An 18,813-nucleotide genomic window follows, 5' to 3' on the forward strand; every position below is an offset into this window, starting at 1 on the left:
GAAGTCTTTTTTTTTTGAGATGGAGTCTCGCTGTTGTTGCCCAGGCTGGAGTGCAATGGCACAATCTCAGCTCACTGCAACCTCCACCTCCCAGGTTCCAGCAATTCTCCTGCCTCAGCCTCCCGAGTAGCTGAGACCACAGGCGCACACCACCACGCCCGGCTAATTTTTGTATTTTTAGTAGACACGAGGTTTCACCATGTTGGCCAGGCTGGTCTCGAACTCCTGACCTCAGGTGATCCACCCGCCTTGGCCTCCCAAAGTGCTGGGATTACAGGGGTAAGCCCGGCCTTGAAGTCTCTTTACCCTAAAGTTACAGAGCAAAAAGGGACCAAAAAAGTTGTTACTAACATACAAGGACGAACCTCAAGAAGGCCAAGATCAATCAGCTTTCTACAATTCCTTCTACACCATCCAAGTTCATCTGCTAAATATGAGTCTCCGCCCTTCTAGGCCTAACTCTGATCACTGGGCATCCCCATCCTCCAAGGTGGGGGCCACTGATGTCACACCCAAGGCAACATAACTGTACAGTTAAACTTTTAAGAAGGAAATATTTTGAAGATTAACCTGAAGAGGATATTCAACTAAGATGCATTCCTACCACAGACTGATAACTGTGTGACATCAAACAGATGTATTATTATAGGAATACTAAGGAAAACCCACAATATCCTTTGGCGTGAACCCAAACTACACAACATTAAATGTGTAATGTGATGGTGTTACCAGGGTACCGTAAAATTAATCGTCCAAGTGGGAAAATCAAAGAAGACGAATGCCAGCCCCCACGTGCAGGGACACAGGCTGGAAGGGAGCGCTCCTCAGCCCCGCACAGGACGGCAGCTGCCCGGGTGGCGAAGGCGGCCAAGCCGGTGCACGGCCACGACCCCCGCCGGCCGAGCGAGTCTGGGATCCCCGCGCGAGCTGCCCCGGCTGGGGATCCCGGCGCCCCTCGTCCGCCCTCGGAGCTGCTCTCCCGGGAGCCGAGACGCCCGGCGCGGGGAAGGGGGAGACGGGACCCCGCGCCAGTCCCGCTCAGCAAAAGAGCAGAGAGCGAGGCGGCCCGGTGGGTGGGGGGCGGCGACCCCAGGGCCGCAGGCCGGGGGCTCAGGGCGCGCACTAGGGGCCGAGGCACAGAGCCCCAGCCGGCCCGGCCGCCCTCCCTCCCGCACTCCCCCGAGCCCCGGCCTCCCGCGCCCACCCCGCGGTCGCCCCTGCCCTCAGCGCATTCAGGCCAGCGGCCTCGGCGGACCCGACGCTCTGCGCCCTGCGCGCGCCCGCGGCAGGAGCGGGGACGGGGACGGGGACGGACGGGGACGCGGACGCGGGAGGAGGCCGCGGCAGGGGCGGGCGCGGTACCTGCGGGTCGATGTCGCCCACCGCGTAATACTTGACCTCCCTGAACATCTCCTCAGGAACTTTGGGCGCCTGGTCCGACATGATCGCGGCGGCCCGGGAGGCTCCGCGGCGGCGCCCGGCCCCGCCCACCCCCCGCCCCCGGCCCCCGCGGCGCCCGGCGCCCCCGCTCGCCCCGCCAACGGCCCTGCCCGCGCAGCCCGGGCCCGGTCCTGCGAATCGGGGTCCGCTCCCCCGCCCTCCGCGCCCCCGCCCGCGCCCGCGCCGAGCGCCCGAAGCGCGGGAGCCGCGCGCGCCCTGCGGGACGCACCATCCCGCCCCGGCCACCGAGGGGGAGCGCCGAGGAGCCGCCCGGCCTCCAGCGACGCCCCGCGCCTCTGCCGCCACCCACGGCTCCGGGGGAGCTGGCGTCCGCCGGCCCGCTCTGGCCCTTGCGGTTCCATGGCCGCCGCTCTGCAACGAGGGGGCCCCGAGGACGAGGGGAAACCCGTGCCCCCCTCGACGGGGCCGGAGTGAGCCGGTCCCGAGAAGGAGGGGAGCTGGCAGGCCCCTCCCGTCGCCACACGCGGCTGCTCGGGGGCGGCGCATGCGCGCGGCGGAGGGGTGGGGCCACGGGGCCGCGACTGGGAGCGGGAGCCGGGTTACGGCCTCCTCGGGCCGAGTGGGGTTGGGTGTCCCGGCTGTTCGCAGTGGCCGCGAGTGCGGCCGGACCTGGAGTAGTACCTGAGCCGCTCTGGCCGAGCGAGGCGCGGGGCCCCGGTCTACACCGCGCTGGACCGGGCTACGCCGTGACGGAATTCCCGAGGCCGTAGCGCCATGCGAGACGCGCACTGGAGGCCTCAGCGGCGAGTCCTGGGGTCTCCGCCAGGCCTCAGCGCCCGAGCTGGGGACGTGCTGTGGGGAGGCCCGGCCCCGTCTCTGCCCGAGGCCCCGCTGTCCCGGCCGGACCGGCCTGGTCCCTGGCGTCTTGTCGGGTCCGCGCTGGAGGAGAGTCCCAGACAGCAGAGCCCGCGGTGCAGCTCCCGCCCCGGGAAGCCCCGCGCTCAACAGGTTAATACTACACAGCGGCGATTCTAATGCTCACGCTTTTATTTACAGCTCCCCTCCCTTCCGCCAAGATTCACAGAACACGGCGGAGTAGCCTCGGGATCACCTGCCCGAGACACCTGCACGACCGGAAGTTGGGAGAAGAAATAAGGCCATGATGACGAACGCAGCCTTTCTCGTTTATTTCCAATCCCACAACAAACCGGAGACCAGGAACTCGTGGGTGATTATCGGAATATTACCTAGTCCTAAAACTGTGGAGCATTGGTTTCTAAAGGAATCTGAGACAGGCCCGCAGTGTCTCCTCCCACATGCCTTAAGTCACTTCTGCCAAGCAGAAAATCATTTTTAAGTAAATGTTAGTGAAATTGGTTTTAAAAAACAAAGGGCCGGGCGCGGTGGCTCACGCCTGTAATCCTAGCCTTTAGGAGGCCGAGGTGGGGGATTGCCTGAGTTCAGGAGTTCGAGACCAGCCTGGGCGACACGGTGAAACCCCGTCTCTACTAAAATACAAAAAATTAGCCGGGCGTGGCGGCACGCGCCTGTAATCCCAGCTACTCGGGAGGCTGAGGCAGGAGAATGGCTTGAACTCGGGAAGGGGAGGTTGCAGTGAGCCGAGATCGCGCCGCTGCACTCTAGCCTGGGCGACAGAGCGAGACTCGTCTCAAAAAAAAAAAATTAAAGAAGGCTTTCAAAATTACTCTGTGGTACACTAGTTTAACAGATTAGATCACTTTCCAGGCTTTAAGTTGGCCTTTGTTCTACCTTTTTTTAGTGTATGATAAAAGTTGTGTTAGTTCGTTGATCAGCATGCAATGAACTCTGGCTCTTGTTAATCCAGTGAATACAGTTTTGTCCTTACATTTGTATGTATGTCATGAGTGGTTTTGTATGGGCAGGAGGTAAACAACGCACATTTAAATATACTTAATGATTTATCATTCCAGTGTTTTCTGGTTTTTTTAGTCTTTTTCATTTGTCTCTTGAACAATCTGAAACATCCCTATTCTAAGGCTAAAAAATTTATTTTACAAACTTAGGTTAAACATTCCTAATCCGAAATCCAAAATGCTCTAAAATTCGAATTTTTTTTTAGTGCTGTCATGACCCCACAAATAGAAAATTCCACACTTGCCCTCATGTGACACTGGGTGACAGTCAAGTCACAAGCCTGGTGTGGTGGGCACCTGTAGTGCCAGCTACTTGGGAGGTTGAGCAGGAGGATTGCTTGAGCCCAGGAGTTTGAGTCCAGCCTGGACAATATAGCAAGACCCTGTCTGTAAAAAAAACAACAAAAAAAAAAAAAAAAAACTTTTTTTTAAAAACGCCATCAAAACTTTTTCATGCACAAAATTATTTAAAATATATAACCTTACCTTCAGGCTATGTGGGCAAGGTAAGGTGTATGTGAAACAAATGAATTTCCCATTTAGACTTGGGTCCCATTCCCAAGATATGTATATGCAAATATTCCAAATCAAAAATACCTGAAATACTTTTGTCCCAAGCATTTCGGGTAAAGTTACTCAACCTGTAATAAAAACACTGAGTGCTTGCCTGAAGGAAAAACTAAGAATTTATCATCCATCCTTAAATTTTTATGACATTTTTTGTAATCAGGAAACCCTTGAATACCTAAGAATAAATTTGATATATTCTGGTATATATTTTTCATTATAATGTTTAATGGTCTATGTTGGGAACGTATCAGTGTAATAAATACATTAGATCCAAATACAGATAATGCTTTAATGCTTTTTTATCAACCTGTGTAAGAGAACTTATTTATCCTTTTCTTTTTTTTTTTGAAACAGAGTCTCACTCTCACCCAGGGGCTGGAGTGCAATGGCGTGGTCTCGGCTCAATGCAACTTCCGCCTCCTGGGTTCAAGTGATTCTCCCACCTCAGCCTCCCATTTAGCTGGGACTACAGGCACGTGCCACCACACCTGGCTAATTTTGGCATTTTTAGTAGAGACAGGTTTTCACTATGTTGGCCAGGCTGGTCTTGAACTCCTGACCTAGTGATCCTCCTGCCTCGGCCTCCCAAAGTGCTGGGATTACAGACGTGAGCCATCACGCCCGGCCCTCCTTTTGTTTCGCTTGGTTAAACACAAACTAAGCATGTGATTTTTTGTTAAAAGACCTGAAGTGGACCTCAACCAGGTTATTTTATTTTGTGAATTAAGAAAGCAATTTGTAACGTTCAAGAGAACAAGCTTACCCTACTTCAGGTTCTGATAGTAAGGCAAATTGTGAGATTAAGAAACCTGCTATTTAAGGCCGGCGTGGTGGCTCACCCCTATAATCCCAGCACTTTGGGAGGCCGAGGCAGGCAGATCACTGGAGGTCAGGGGTTCAACACCAGCCTGGCCAACATGGTGAAACCCTATCTCTATTAAAAATACAAAAATTAGCTGGGCGTGGTGGCATGCACCTGTAATCCCAGCTTCTTGGGAAGCTGAGGCAGGAGAATCAGTTGAACCCGGGAAGCAGAGGTTGCAGAGAGCAGAGATAACGCCACTGCACTCCAGCTTGGGTGGCAGAGTGGGACTCAAATAAATAAATATGCCATTTAAAACCCCATCACCTAGTCAGAATTTGTAAAATACCACACGTGAACTGTGCGAGACAGTCCACACAAGTGGATCTTACGGCAACAGCATCAGGAAGGCCTGGAGGCAGCATCACACAAAGAAAATGTACCTCAGAGAGTCTCCAATAGTACTACTTGGCCAGTAATGAAAAATAAAAAGGTTTACATTAGGTTAATTTCATGTGGATAAAGGATGCTCTGAGGCAGTCTTAAAAAACTAGCACCCTGACATCATGAAGAGTAACCCATCTAGCAGAGGACATAAAGATGGCAAGTCAGTTTTTAAAGGCAAGCGGTAAACTCAGAAATTATCTTCCCCAAAATGGCCATATGCAAAGTTACAGGAACAAAATATGTTGACAGTGTGGTATCTTATTCACAGTTAAATAAAATTCTTATTACTGGTTTTGTGACACTTCAAGGATGACCCATTTTAGGGTGATAACTATCAGTTTATTAAACAGAAGCTTTGCATTTGTTTAATTTGAAGCATATACCACTTCCACATATGACACTGAGCATTAATATTTTTAGACTTCCCCCAAGTAAATTAAAAGCATGATCATTTTGTTGATAATCAGCCTTTGGAGAATTAAACAGCCTGCTTACTGCCAATACTAGTTCAGTAAATACGGTAATATGTTTCTCATTTTCTATTTTGCAAAATTAGATAACCTAAGCCTAGGAAAAATAAAAAATTAGAAAAAAATGTAGAGTTGGGGATATTTAACTCAAATTGTCCTTCCTGGTGGAAACTCAAGGCAGTTACTTAGATTATTTGCAAGTGGCTTTTTAAAAATGTATTTCTATATTGTATACAACAGTCTCAGTCTTCATCTCTCCGGTTCAGCTAGCCATACATGCCTTAAAATTAGATATTTTTAATGTTTAGTAAACCTTTAGTTTGGGTTTCTAGACAACATTTAACCTTCTCATGAAAGGGTCAGAATACTCCAGTTGCAGGCACAAACAGGCCATAGTTTAATTGCAGGAGAAACTGCAGACTCAAAAGAGCACTGCTTCTCTGCAGGAAAGATCCCATTGGTGGACCTGTGGGGCACAGCTGCCAACAGTGTCATGTAGCTATTGAGTGTCGGAAAACGAGAAATCACAAGTGAAGAAAAATTGTAAACTACCCCAAATTCTATACCCAGAAGCAAGCACTATTGAAATCCTTCTAGACATTGTCCCATATAAATATATTTCTTTCCCTAAAAAAAATTATACCCCATACTCTGCCACTTCAAAAAAATCAAGACTGTCTTTCCATGTCAATAACTATATCATTTAATGAATACATAATACTCGTTTGAATGTACAATATTTTATTCTGTATTGTTGCACATTTGTTGTTTCCAATTTAACAATTACAGTACTCCAATGAAGCAATCATCTTAAAATACAAATACATGTATAATGTATTATAATGTTCCATCCTTTAAGGTTAGAAACGACATCCCATACCTGTCTCCCATCACTCTGAGAACAGTGCGGTAGCAGGATCAGCGATTCTCAACCATGGGCAATTTAGCCCCCTGTGGCACATTTGACAATGTCTGGAGACATTTTTGGTTGTCACAGCTAGGGGGTAGGGGATGCATCTAGTGGTGGAGGATAGGAAGCTACTAAACATCACGCAACACACAGGACCACCCTCCATGACAAAGGACCCGTGCAAAATGTCAATAGTGCTACTGTTGAGAAAACCAAATTAAGATCATGTTGTAACTACATTTCAGTGGAATAAGACTTTGAAAGTTTCGACTGGGCACAGTGGCTCACGCCTGTAATCCCAACGCATTGGGAGCCTGAGGCAGGTGGATCACTTGAGGTCAGGAGTTCGAGACCAGCCTGGCCAACATGGTGAAACTTCATCTCTTACTAAAAATGCAAAAACTAGTTGAGCATGGTGGTGCGCACCTGTAATCTCAGCTACTCGGGAGGCTGAGGCACGAGAGTGGCTTGAACCAGTGAGGTGGAGGTTGCATTGAGTCAAGATTGCACCACTGCATTCCATCCTGGGTGACAGATCTAGACTCTGTCTCAAAGAAAAAAAAAAAAACGAAAAAGAAAGTTTCTTGCACATAACGCCTTGGTGGCTTGCTTGGGACAGCTTTCTTCCAAATGGGACTTGGCTTCTGTCATCATGCGGCTTTGCCAGCTATACAGATGGGGACAAAGCATATAGAGTATCCTGCTGCAGGTTCTATGGCTGAGCTAGCAAGAGTGGCACACATACCTCCAGCCATTTCCACTGGCCAGAACCTGGTCTCCTGACACCTCCGTAAGCTGCAAAGGAGACTGCTGGGTGATGTGGTCTTACACGTCCAAGAAAAGAAAATGGCATTGATGGTATCTTGCCAATTTTTGCCATTTTTGGTTTTCAAAAAAAATCTTATACAAATTAAGATTAGTGTAATATAAAACAAAATTCTCAAAGATAATTTCAAAAAAAAAATACCTGTTAGCTACTCAATAGATATTTGTTGAATTTGAAGTTACTGGCTTTATACATAGAGGATTAAGCGTATTCTTTTTCCCGCCTGGCCAAATGGTAAAACCCCATCTCTACTGAAAATACAAAAAAATTAGCCAGGCATGGTGGTGCACGCCTGGAATCCCAGCTACCCAGGAGACTGAGCCATAAGGATCGCTTGAACCTGGGAGGCAGAGGTTGCAGTGACCTGAGATCACGCCAGTCTGGGCAACAGAGTGAGAGTCTGTCTCAAAAACAAACAAACAACAACAACAAAGAAACAGCATTATTTTTAAAAAGCAAACACAAGGTACTTCTCCGAGGCATGTGAGGGATGTGTTAGATATCTTCCATTTGTCCCACTCCCCATGTCAGATCTGTACTCCATCCTGCTCCACCTTTTTCTCCGCCCCTGGGTGCTGACCTGAGCAGATTATATAAGTAGAATCCCTTGCACATTGGCTTCTAGTTGAATTTGGTCAATGGGGAGTACCAGCAGAAAGCTGGGCAATGAGGGGAGGGAGGAGAGAGGTATGAGGGTGTTTATTTCCCAGGTTCCTCATCAGCTTGCCTTGAGCTGGCAGAGGAGCCCATTCTATACAACTCTCTCCTTCCAGGTCCTGGGAATCTTTCCTTCCTCCCATCCCTTGGACCTAGGGGTGGTGAGGGCTCACCTGCTTCTCTCCGCAGATCCCTTCACTCTCCATGCATCCTGCCTACATCTTTGAAAGTAGTTCCTTGATAAACCTTCTCAGATGATTGTAATTTGAGTGTGCTGCCCCCAGTGGTGACCCTGTTGTGATGGACAGGAAAATCTTACAGGGACAATGAGAAATTCTTAAAATATTGTGACTGCTCTCAAAAAACTAACAAATACTTGGATGCACAAGCCTAACACTAGTGGGATTCTGTAGAAATGCAGCAGAGATTTAGAAAAGAGGTTCCCGTGTGCCAGAATAGCTGGGGGAAACCTCTTGGATGGATTGGGCTGAAGGGAATAGTTATTGAAGGGACAGGAGAAACCACTGAAAAGAGGCCAGAATACTGATATTGCCAAATAAAAGGGTGCACATTTTGGATATTAAATAACTGGTGATTTAAGGTAGAAATGGGGAATATTAAGAAATAATAGGCTATGTCTAGCGTATGAAGATCTTGGGACCTCATCAGAGGAGGTTGTTGCATTTGAGACTTAGCAAAATTCTGTGGCTGTGAAAACAGAAAAGAAAATTGCTTACCTGCTATTTAAAGTTAAGTACTTTGTGACAAGCTGCCTGTGGGATTGACTGTTTACTCATGTTGTGGGTAAACAAAAAGACATATTGAATCTTAACTCAGATTTTAACCCCTGGTACCTGTGAGTGTGACCTTATTTGGAGATAGGGTCTTTGCCCACACCATTAAGATGAAGTCCTACTGGATGAGGATGGGACCCAAATCCAGTCACTGGTGTTCATATAAGAAGAAGAAAATTTGAACACAGACACCCGGGAGAGTGCCAGCTGATGACCGTGTCAAGGGTTGGGGTGATGTGTCTAGAAGCTGAGGAACACCAAGGTTGTGGCAGACACCAGAAGCTGGAAGAGGCCAGGACAGCCCCTCCCCTAACACCTTCAGGGGAAGCACGGCCTGGCCACCACCTTCATCTTGGATTTCTGGCCTCCGGAACTGAGAGAATGAATGTCTGTTGTTTAAGCTGCCAGTACGGGGCACTTTGGTACAGTAGCCCTAGCAAACTAACATTCAGTATGTCTGAAGGGTAGTCAAGAGGAAGCTAGAAATTAAGATGTCAGCCCATGTTTGGAGTGGATTTAAGCCAAACAGCATACTATGTGTGCCCTGCTAAAAATTATAATATCGAGAAATTGTTACAGCCTAAGAGTGACCCCAGGATTTTTAACTGACTTTGAGTGCCCAAGAACTGTGTGATAAGTCTATTAAGATAAAATTATTTCAAGTCAATTATTTCAAAATTATTTCGTTTCTTTACATGTTTTCTCTTTTTTCCTATTAGCATATACACGTCCCGTGGTCATTTGAAGCCCGGGTGGGTCTAGTGGTAAGCTTTCACTGCTAGGTTATGCTGTGGGAACTAACTCTCCAAGTTCAGTGGCTTAAACAAGGCTCACTTCTCACTCCTGTGTCAGGCAGGCATGGCTCTGCTGCTCTTCTTTCTGGAAGCTCTGCAGAAGGCATAGGCAGTTCTAGTGACCAAGGGGAAAGAAGAATGGCAGAACCGTGTAATAGCTGTAAAACTTCTCTCTGGAATTCACACACATTCCATTTGAAAGTCAGTCTCATTGCCAAGCCTGATGTCAATGTGGTAGTGAATCTGTTCTTCCCACAGGGAGTCACTCCAAGTCATGGCAGAGTGGGCAAGGGTGTGTCATCCTCTTCCTGGGAATACAGCAGATAACTGAGGACAGCAGTACGTTCTACCAATGTTCCCTCTCAGTCACAAATGTGAACGTATGTCCCTTCTGTGCTCCACATCCATGTCTTTTAAGAAGAAATTGCAAAAATTCCACTCAATTATAGCATCAGGCCCAAAGTGTAGGCACTCTTGGGGGCCTCTACAGCAACTCTAGATGTGTCTTCTCTCAGTCTAGTAACAGATGGATGCCCCTCTTCCCCGAGGTGTGGTGGAGCTGGGAAAGATCCCTCCACTGAGAACAGGGAGAATGAATGCAGGCTGACCCAGTCGCTGGTCCAGAGCGCTACGGGCATCCCTGTGGGTGGATGTGGGGAGGGTTCCCCACCTCAACTGTCACTACCAGTTAAACTTCAATAAATTAAATTGCAGCTACACACAACTTCTGAATCTCATGACTCTGCGCTCACAGGCACAAGGGTGAGGTTCGAGGAGTTGGCCTGTGAAGGCAGTTGATCACTGTGGGGTGAGAACTCATGGGTGAAAGCTTTCCTTTCTTTGCCCCATTTTTTGAGACATTTCACCAGGCTCCTCAGAAAGGGCCCCATTGATCTTGCACTGAGTCCCATTGGGTGGCCAGTTTGGTCACACATCCCACGCTCCCTGTTTGACTCCCTGCACCTGCACTCCTGCTCCCTGGGGTCACTTTCCCAGTTAAACAATTTGCACACGGGCCCTTGCTCAGGCCCTGCTCTGAGAGGGGCAATTTGGAGAACCCAAGCCAGAGCCAAAGCAAGTCACAAGGCAAAGCCCGCAGTGAACAGGGCAAGAACTGTAATCCTACAGGAAAGCAACCCGTGGTGGGGAACAATACGCAACAAGCGACTGCGGTGGAAAAGTGTTGTTGTGGCTCTTGTTTCTTTGGTTGGGTTTTGGTTGTGGCTAAAGGCACGGTTCACAGTCCTCCGAGAGCATCTTAAGAGTTAGGATAATGCCATGGTTTCTAGTACATCACAGTGGACTTTCATTATTCAGAACTGTGTCATCTGCCCAGCAAGTAATTCCCTACAGTTTTCCAGAAAGTATTAATACGTTCACCAATTGCTGGTTCTTTAAAGTTAATGATTCTTCACACTGTGTTATCTACATTTGTCTGGGGCAGCTAAATTACTCCCAGTAACTTTGCACACACAACTGAGCACTAACTTAAGTGACATCATTAGGTGGCATCTAGAAGCTGTACTTGTTCAGATTCTGTGAACCAGCAGGGAGACAGCCCAGCATGGGACTCATACCTGCATCTTCTCAGAAAGAGGCGTGCATACACAGAGGAACGGCTTCTTTTACAAAACGGTTGGTTTAGACCTAACCTTTGTAGGTCTAGCATAGAGATGGACAAGTCCTAGGACTAAAACGAAAATACAAATCTAGGAAATAACAAAATATTTTCTAAGTCAGGAGCGGCCAGCCTGTAGGGTGATTGAAGACTTCTATTGTTTCATTTATCTCCTTTGAAGCATGTGAAAATAAAACTGTTGTCACGAATTGCATTGGTCATTTGATTAAAAACACCCAGCAGCGTTAACATGCCAATTGACCCACTTGTTTACAGTAATTAAAAAATGAATGAATTAAGGATTCAAGTTTTGGAGAAGAAATTGTGCCCCATCTGCTTCTACTAGTGCTTTCTAACACCTTAATTAGATGGGCTACACTTAATTCCTGTGGGAATTCGTAGGTCCCAGGTGTAGGAAATACACACTGAAGTAAGACAGTCCTGAAATTTGGAGATTCCCTACAAATTGGGGCTACTCACCTTCCTGTAAGCAAGACCAAGTGTCTATCGAAGATATTCTCTGCTGGCAAATGATTTACGGCGCTGGCTTTTGGGAATCCGTATTCGCTCACCCACTCCCACCCCACAGATGCACCATGTGCTTGTCAGTTGCATGGAGGCTGAGAACAATGTAAAAAAATACTCCTGGCAGGATACCTGCTTAGATATTTTCAATCTTAGAAAAATCATTTTTTCACACCTGTAATCCTAACACTTTGGGAGGCCGAGGCAGGTGGATAGTTTGAGGTCAGGAGTTCAAGACCAGCTTGGCCAACATGGTGAAACCCTGTCTCTACTAAAAATACAAAAATTAGCCAGGTATGGTGGTGAGTGCCTGTCATCCCAGCTACTTGGGAGGCTGAGGCACGATAATCGCTTAACCCAAGAGGTGGAGGTTGCAGTGAACCGACAGCATGCCACTGCACTTCTAGCCTAGGCAACAGAGTGACTCTGTCTTAATAAGAAAAAAAAAAAAGAAAGAAAAGAAAAATTATTTTTAATGGCACCAAGCAACACAACCTTTTTCTTTATTTGGTTGTTGTTCTGAGACGTTTCCCAGAGGTTAGGAATTTATATCCAAAAATAATGTTGACAGGCATGACAGTTTGGGGTTGAAGAGGAGTTGGGCGTGTTTGCAAAATATCTCTTTAATTTATCTCAGACATTTCACCAGCTAATTAATGAAGATCCCAAGCCAAGATCTAGTTCTGTATCATAACACCCTGAAAAGATTTTAACAGCTTCTCTAACTCTAACTGCCTGATCTGTTGCTCCTGTTTAACGCTGTGTCCGTCTCCAAGATGACGGGAGTCAATCTCACTTCTTTCAGAGACTACACTAAGGCTGAGAAAGCTGAGGCCCAAGGAATTCAAGTGACTTTCTCATTGTCACAATTACTGGCAGAGTCTGGGTTACACTCTCCTTTTTAGACTTATTCTAATTCATTCTTTAAAAACATTGAAAGGAAAGAGTTTTAATTTCATATACAATAGAAACAGAAAAGAGGTAAACTCTATAAAAGTAATATTTACACTATGGAAAAATCTAGGTTGAAAAGAGTATACAGATTTATATTTTTTGTAGGTAATACATATTTCTCTTTTGGAAGTGGTTGAAGTGGAAGAGACAATTTTATGTTTAATGTCTCGTGTCAGTTTTAATTTTCTGATTTAATTAGTTTCCTAATTAGAAGGGGTTAAATTAATTAACCTCATTATTTACTATATATTTAATGATTTCTCCTCTATAGGGAGTTACTTAATTTTCAATAATTGGAAAGCTTATGACAAGAGGGATTATTGCCAAGTCTTATACTTATTGTTTTATGATCAGTGGCAGGAATAAGACAGATTAAGGGGAATTTTAGGTGAGATATCAGATACTTGCAAAGGTATTTCTCACTTGTTTTGAACCATGATGCATGTAAAAACTTGAGTTGAGACTCCATAATTTCTGTCCAACTTGAACTCGATGGATACGTCCTTTGTTTAAGGATAAAATCCATCCTAGAACATAGACTTCTATAAGAAATAGCCCTGTCACATGATCTCAGTTATAGACAATAAAATAATCATGACGCATCAAATAATACTAAATAACTATAATGAAAAGGAGAGTTTCTGAAACTATCATCTGGTATAAATGGCATAATAAAATATTTAGTTTTTCCTCAGACTTGCCAGTGGACTAAATGGATGACATTTTGGGAAGACATAATAGATTGATAAGCCTAGGAGCTATATGGCTTGAGGAAATCAATAAGCCATATTATTTCATGTTTATAAATATAAACAATTTGTGGATACCTATGTTTTCATGTAGTGATGTGTTTTCCAAGAGCAAAAATGAGGCTGCATCTACAAAATGGCTGAATTTGCCTTGTCTTCCCACTTTAGAAGGGCCTCTGCACGGAGATTTGAGCAGCCAGCCCTCTGCAGGCAGACATGGATAGAGACAGGACACCGTTGCCCATTTCTCCCTGTCTCTGCATTGCCCCTTATCCACAGCACTACCTGGGAGAGATCCTGATCCATCAGGAGGTTATGTGAGTAAAGCTTGGGTACTGGTATAGTTTAAAACACAAGCCCAACGCATGTAGTCCAGTGAAGTGATCTGATGATAGGAAATCCGCTGTGGTTGAACAAACCTGTACTAAGCACGTAGGTGCGTTGCATATAGGCTTTGTGTTGCAGTCAAGGCCCGTCCATGGAGTGACTGAGTTCCAGCCTGTAAGTAGCATATCAAATGCCAACATGAGTTGTGTAGAGTAATGGAATTCAAAGTGTGAGATGCGACGGAGACAGGGATGTTTCAGGAGGTTGTCTTAGAGGAGGGGTCTTGAGAGACCTTCGAAGATCAACAGGAAGAGAAGGATGCCTGTTCCCTTTGGAAGAGAAGCCTGAGCAGAGGCCTGGGCTTGGGAATGAGCATGGTGGGGTGGCAGGACTAGCAGTCAGCTCCTGCCTGGAGGAAGATGTTGCAGGATGGAGCGCGGGAGATACGTACAAAGAAGCAGGTTGGAGACCTTCGGGGAAAAGCTTTATATGAAGAAATGACTGTTCATATTTCTCATAGATTAGAATCCTACTATTTTAAATTCCTATCAGAAAAATTTACAGGCTGAAGTTGAGACAGTAAAAACTGGTATTCCATTTGATTCCATTTGGAAAATATCTGCCCCTATTCTGTTTATTTTATTTTATTTTTTATTTTATTGAGACAAGGTCTCACTCTGTCGCTAAGGGTGGAGTGCAGTGCTGCAATCTCGGCTTACTGCAACCTCCGCCTCCCGGGTTCGAGCAATTCTCCTGCCTCAGCCTCCCAAGTAGCTGAGAGTACAGATGCGTGCCACCACGCCTGGCTAATTTTTGTATTTTTAATAGAGATGGGGTTTCATCCTGTTGGCCAGGCTGGTCTCAAACTCCTGACCTCAAGTGATCTGCCGGCCTCGGCTTCCCAAAGTGCTGGGATTACAGGTGTCAGCCACCATGCTTGGCCTGCCCCTATTCAGTGTACAATAGCAGGCAAAGTAGTGCTGCTAGTTCCACAATATCCAAAAAAGTACTAGCTAGACAATGCTGACTCAATGCTCTGGTTCCAAAATGTCCCATAGTTTCCCACCACTTGTAGACTGAAGTTCAATCACCTTAGCCTGCCTTTCAGAGAACCCTCTAAGCTGTTGCTTTCCACCATACACCCCACCTTTGTACGCCATAGCCCAAGCACACTAGGCCCACGTCCTCCCACTCTCAGCAGACCAGACTACAGTACTTGACTTTCCCACCGCAGCCGTGGCTGTGTTCCATCACCAGCAACCCTCTGCACACATGCACCTGTGCAAATCGCACCTGCTCTTCCTATGGCCAACCTTAGATGTCCCATTTCATGAAACATCTCTGATGCCTTGAGAAAGAATTTCTTTGGTCTCTTCTACTGTGATTTACATAAAGATAAATTAATTATATAACTGGTGGCTCTTTGGCTTGGATCAAGGATGACTAACTCAACCACATGTGAGAGAATTCATCTCACCCAACGTAATGGCTTGGTGTGGTGCTGCTGTGAACCATTTTCAGGGCAAGGAGTACAAACAAGGCTGGAGGGAGCCTCAAATGTGAGAGCTTGCCTTCATCCCAATACTTGTATTTAAAGTATCAAAAAGACTGTATTCTAAAATACTTTGCCATCTCATCACCACCACCACCCCACTCCCAACCCCTCCAGTACTAAAACAAGTTTTTGTTTTTAAGACAGGGCCTTACTCTGTTGCCCAGGCTGAAAGTACAGTGGAGCCATCACAGCTCACTGCAGCCTCGACTTCATAGGGCCCAAGCGACCTTCCCACCTCAGCCTCCTAAGTAGATGGGACCACAGGCACACACCACCAGCTACTTTTAAAATTTTGTGTAGAAATGGGGTCTCAGGCTAGCTACGGTGGCTCATGCCTGTAATCCCAGCACTCTGGGAGGCTGAGGCCGGCAGATCACTTGAGGTCAGGAGTTTGAGACCAGCCTGGCCAACATAATGAAACCCTGTCTCTACTAAAAATACAAAAATTAGCCAGGCATGGTGGCAGGCACCTGTAATCCCAGCTACTCCAGGAGGCTGAAGCAGGAGAATCGCTTGAACCCGGGAGGCGAAGGTTGCAGTGAGCCGTGGTGGTGCCGCTGCACCCCAGTCTGGGTGACAGAGCAAGACTCTGTCTCACAACAAAAGAAAACAAACAAATAAACAAAAAAACAAAAAGGGAAATGGCATCCACTGTGTTGCCCAAGCTGGTATCGAACTCCTGAGCTCAAGCCATGCTCCTGCCTTGGCCTCCCAAAGTGCTGGGATATCAGGCGTAAGCCACTGCACCTGGCCTAAAACAAGTTTTATTTTCCCTTAACACATATTCTCTTCCAAATTTAGTATGAGGCCTGATGTCAAATGGATGATGAGTAAATATTTAAGGAGTGGATGGATGCATTTTGAATGAATTAACATCACTGCCAGGGATTTTTCACCTTTTAGGGCCTCTTTAAAGATAATCATCATAATACAAATTTAAAACTTATTCTAACAAGGTTTCCTTGTTCTATTTCATTATACTTTACAGCTGGGGAAACACATTTGGGAAGGTTAGATCAGGGGTCAGCAAACATTTTTCTTGAAAGGCCCAGATAGGAAATATTTTAGGCATTGTGGTTTATACAATCTCTCTTGTGACTTCTCAACTCTGCTATTGCAGTGCGAAAGCAGCCACAGACACTCTGTGTAAAAATGAGCAAGACTGTGTTCCAATAAAACTTTATGTACAAAACCAGGCAGCAGGCCAAAGTTAGACTTTGGGCCTTGATTTGCTGACCCTGTGTTAGGTTTTCCAAGGTCACACACTAGCGAGTGGAAGAAACAAAGAAAGACTAAAACCCAACAGGTGTTCACTAACTAATGAGCCTCTTGACCCCCGTACAGCACTCTCCCTGCTTCACTGTGATAACTCTGCGGTCTCAGGAGGTCTGTCTGAATGCTTGACCATCAGGCAAACAAGGGAATTAGGGCTAATTAATTAGTCAAGACTTTGAAATCCACTGAGAAATGGGGCCTCATATTAAGTGCAAACTATCATCCTAAGTAATATATTTGTGGCACTTTCATTAAATTTTCTCTCAAATCTTGAAAAATAAGTATCTCCTAGCTGCCAAGATTTTCATCTTAGTATAATTATGAAGCCTCCCCAAATAATCATTTTCCAGTTTGCGATACTCAGTGGGGTACAATGCCAGCTGCAGAGACTGGATGGAGCTGTTTAATTTGAGACTTATTAGCACAGCACAGGTGAAAATGAAGAAAGTCTTAGTGAAATGTGCTCATCGTATGTTAGATCTAAAAGCTTATTGTTTAGTGAAGCTCATGGAATAAAAGAAGAGCAGCAATCTAAAAGCAGTTAATTCAATGTCTATCAAGATAAATATAGGAATTTTAGGGACATTTTTCACAGGTATTAATAGAAACCATTTTTATTAGGAAAAAGGCAGATATTTCAACATGTTATAATCATTTTGGGGGAAGGGCAGTTCTTTTTTTTTTTTTTTTCTGGAGACCGAGTATCACTCTGTTGCCCAGGCTGAAGTGCAGTGGCATGATCTCGGCTCACTGCAACCTCCACCTCCCAGGTTCAAGCGATTCACGTGCTTCAACATCCCAAGTGGCTGGGACTACAGGTGCCCACCACCATGCCTGGCTAATTTTTGTGTTTTTAGTAGAGATGAGGGTTCATCATGTTGTCCAGGCTGGTCTCGAACTCCTGACCTCAGGTGATCCGCCCACCTCGGCCTCCCAAAGTGCTGGGATTACAGGTGTGAGCCACCGTGCTGTGCCGGTTTTGGTTTTTTGTGACAGAATCTCACTCTGTCACCCAGGCTAGAGTTCAGTGGCATGATCATGGCTCACTGCAGCCTCAACCTCCCAGGCTCAGGTGATTCTCCCACCTCAGCCTCCCAAGTAGCTGGGACTACAGGTGCTTCCCACCATGCCCAGCTTGTTTTTTGTATTTTTTTTTTTTTTTTTAGAGATGGAGTTTCACCACATTGCCCAGCTGGTCTGAAACTCTGGGGCTCAAGCAATCCATCCACCTTGGCCTCCCAAAGTACTGGGATTACAGCCGCCATGCCTGGCCTATTTTAACCATTTTAATGAACAACATATTCACCAAAGAGAAAATGGTCACAAAATGAGGTGTGTGGCTCCTTAAATGAATTAAAATACATTTTTAAAGTCTTTTTACATGAATAAATATTTGAGCTTTAAGCTTAGAGCAAATTTAGAAACTGCAAATCTAAAAGGGCGTCTGTGAGTCACTTCTTGTTATGAACTTTCTATTCCCAGTTAATTCTCGAGACAAATTTTCAAAGATGTTATAAACCCAACCATATAGAATTTCTAACACTCTGCTACATTTCATTAATAGGGTTCACAAGTAATTCTCTCCTCGGTGGTAAATTGGTTCATTTTTTTCATTTAAAAACATACTACTCCTTAGAAAGACAAAGACCATAGTAAGAATATTATTAGTCAGCTAGGTGCAGTGGCTCACGCCTGTAATCCCAGCACTTTGGGAGGCCGAGGCCGGCAGATCACTTGAGGTCAGGAGTTTAAGACCAGCCTGGCCAACATGATGAAACCCCGTCTCTACTAAAAATACAAAAATTAGCCGGGTGTGCTGGCAGGCGCCTGTAATCCCAGCTACTCCAGAGGCTGAAGCAGGAGAATTGCTTGAACCCAGGAGATGGAGGTTGCAGTAAGCTGAGATCACGCCATTGCCCTCCAGCCTGGGTGACAGAGTAAGACTCCATCTCAAAAAAAAAAAAAAAAGGAATATTATTGGTCAAGAATATGGAGGGGAAAGGATGAATCAAAAAGAAGCTCACAGGAAAGAAGCATGCAGGCTGGGCACGGTGGCTCACGCCTGTAATCCCAGCACTTTGGGAGGCCGAGGCGGGTGGATCACCTGAGGTTGGGAGTTCAAGACCAGCCTGGCCAACATGGAGAAACTCTGTCTCTACTAAAAATACAAAATTAGCCGGGCATGCCTGTAATCCCAGCTACAGGGATGCTGAGGTAGGAGAATCGCTTGAACTCAGGAGGCAG

The 18,813-nt window shown here is 46.1% G+C and overlaps 1 protein-coding gene across 3 annotated transcripts in view; it reads right to left on the reverse strand.

Annotated features, from left to right (window-relative positions):
• PAXIP1 (PAX interacting protein 1) overlaps positions 1-1,632 on the reverse strand; it is a 60,067-nt gene extending 58,435 nt beyond the window's left edge. For 2 of the 3 annotated variants that reach the window (XM_030826255.1, XM_030826253.1), the window contains exon 1: positions 1,363-1,484. Coding sequence is in view for 1 of the 3 variants with exons in the window: in XM_012512359.2 (XP_012367813.2) it covers positions 1,363-1,443 (81 nt within the window). In the remaining 2 variants the exon portion in view is untranslated. Of the gene's footprint in view, positions 1-1,362 lie in introns of all 3 variants that reach the window. The other variant, XM_012512359.2, reaches the window with a different exon arrangement.
• Positions 1,633-18,813: the final 17,181 nt, after the last annotated feature.

This window comes from Nomascus leucogenys, chromosome 13 (assembly GCF_006542625.1).
Source record: "Nomascus leucogenys isolate Asia chromosome 13, Asia_NLE_v1, whole genome shotgun sequence".
Classification (NCBI taxonomy): Eukaryota; Metazoa; Chordata; class Mammalia; order Primates; family Hylobatidae; genus Nomascus; species Nomascus leucogenys.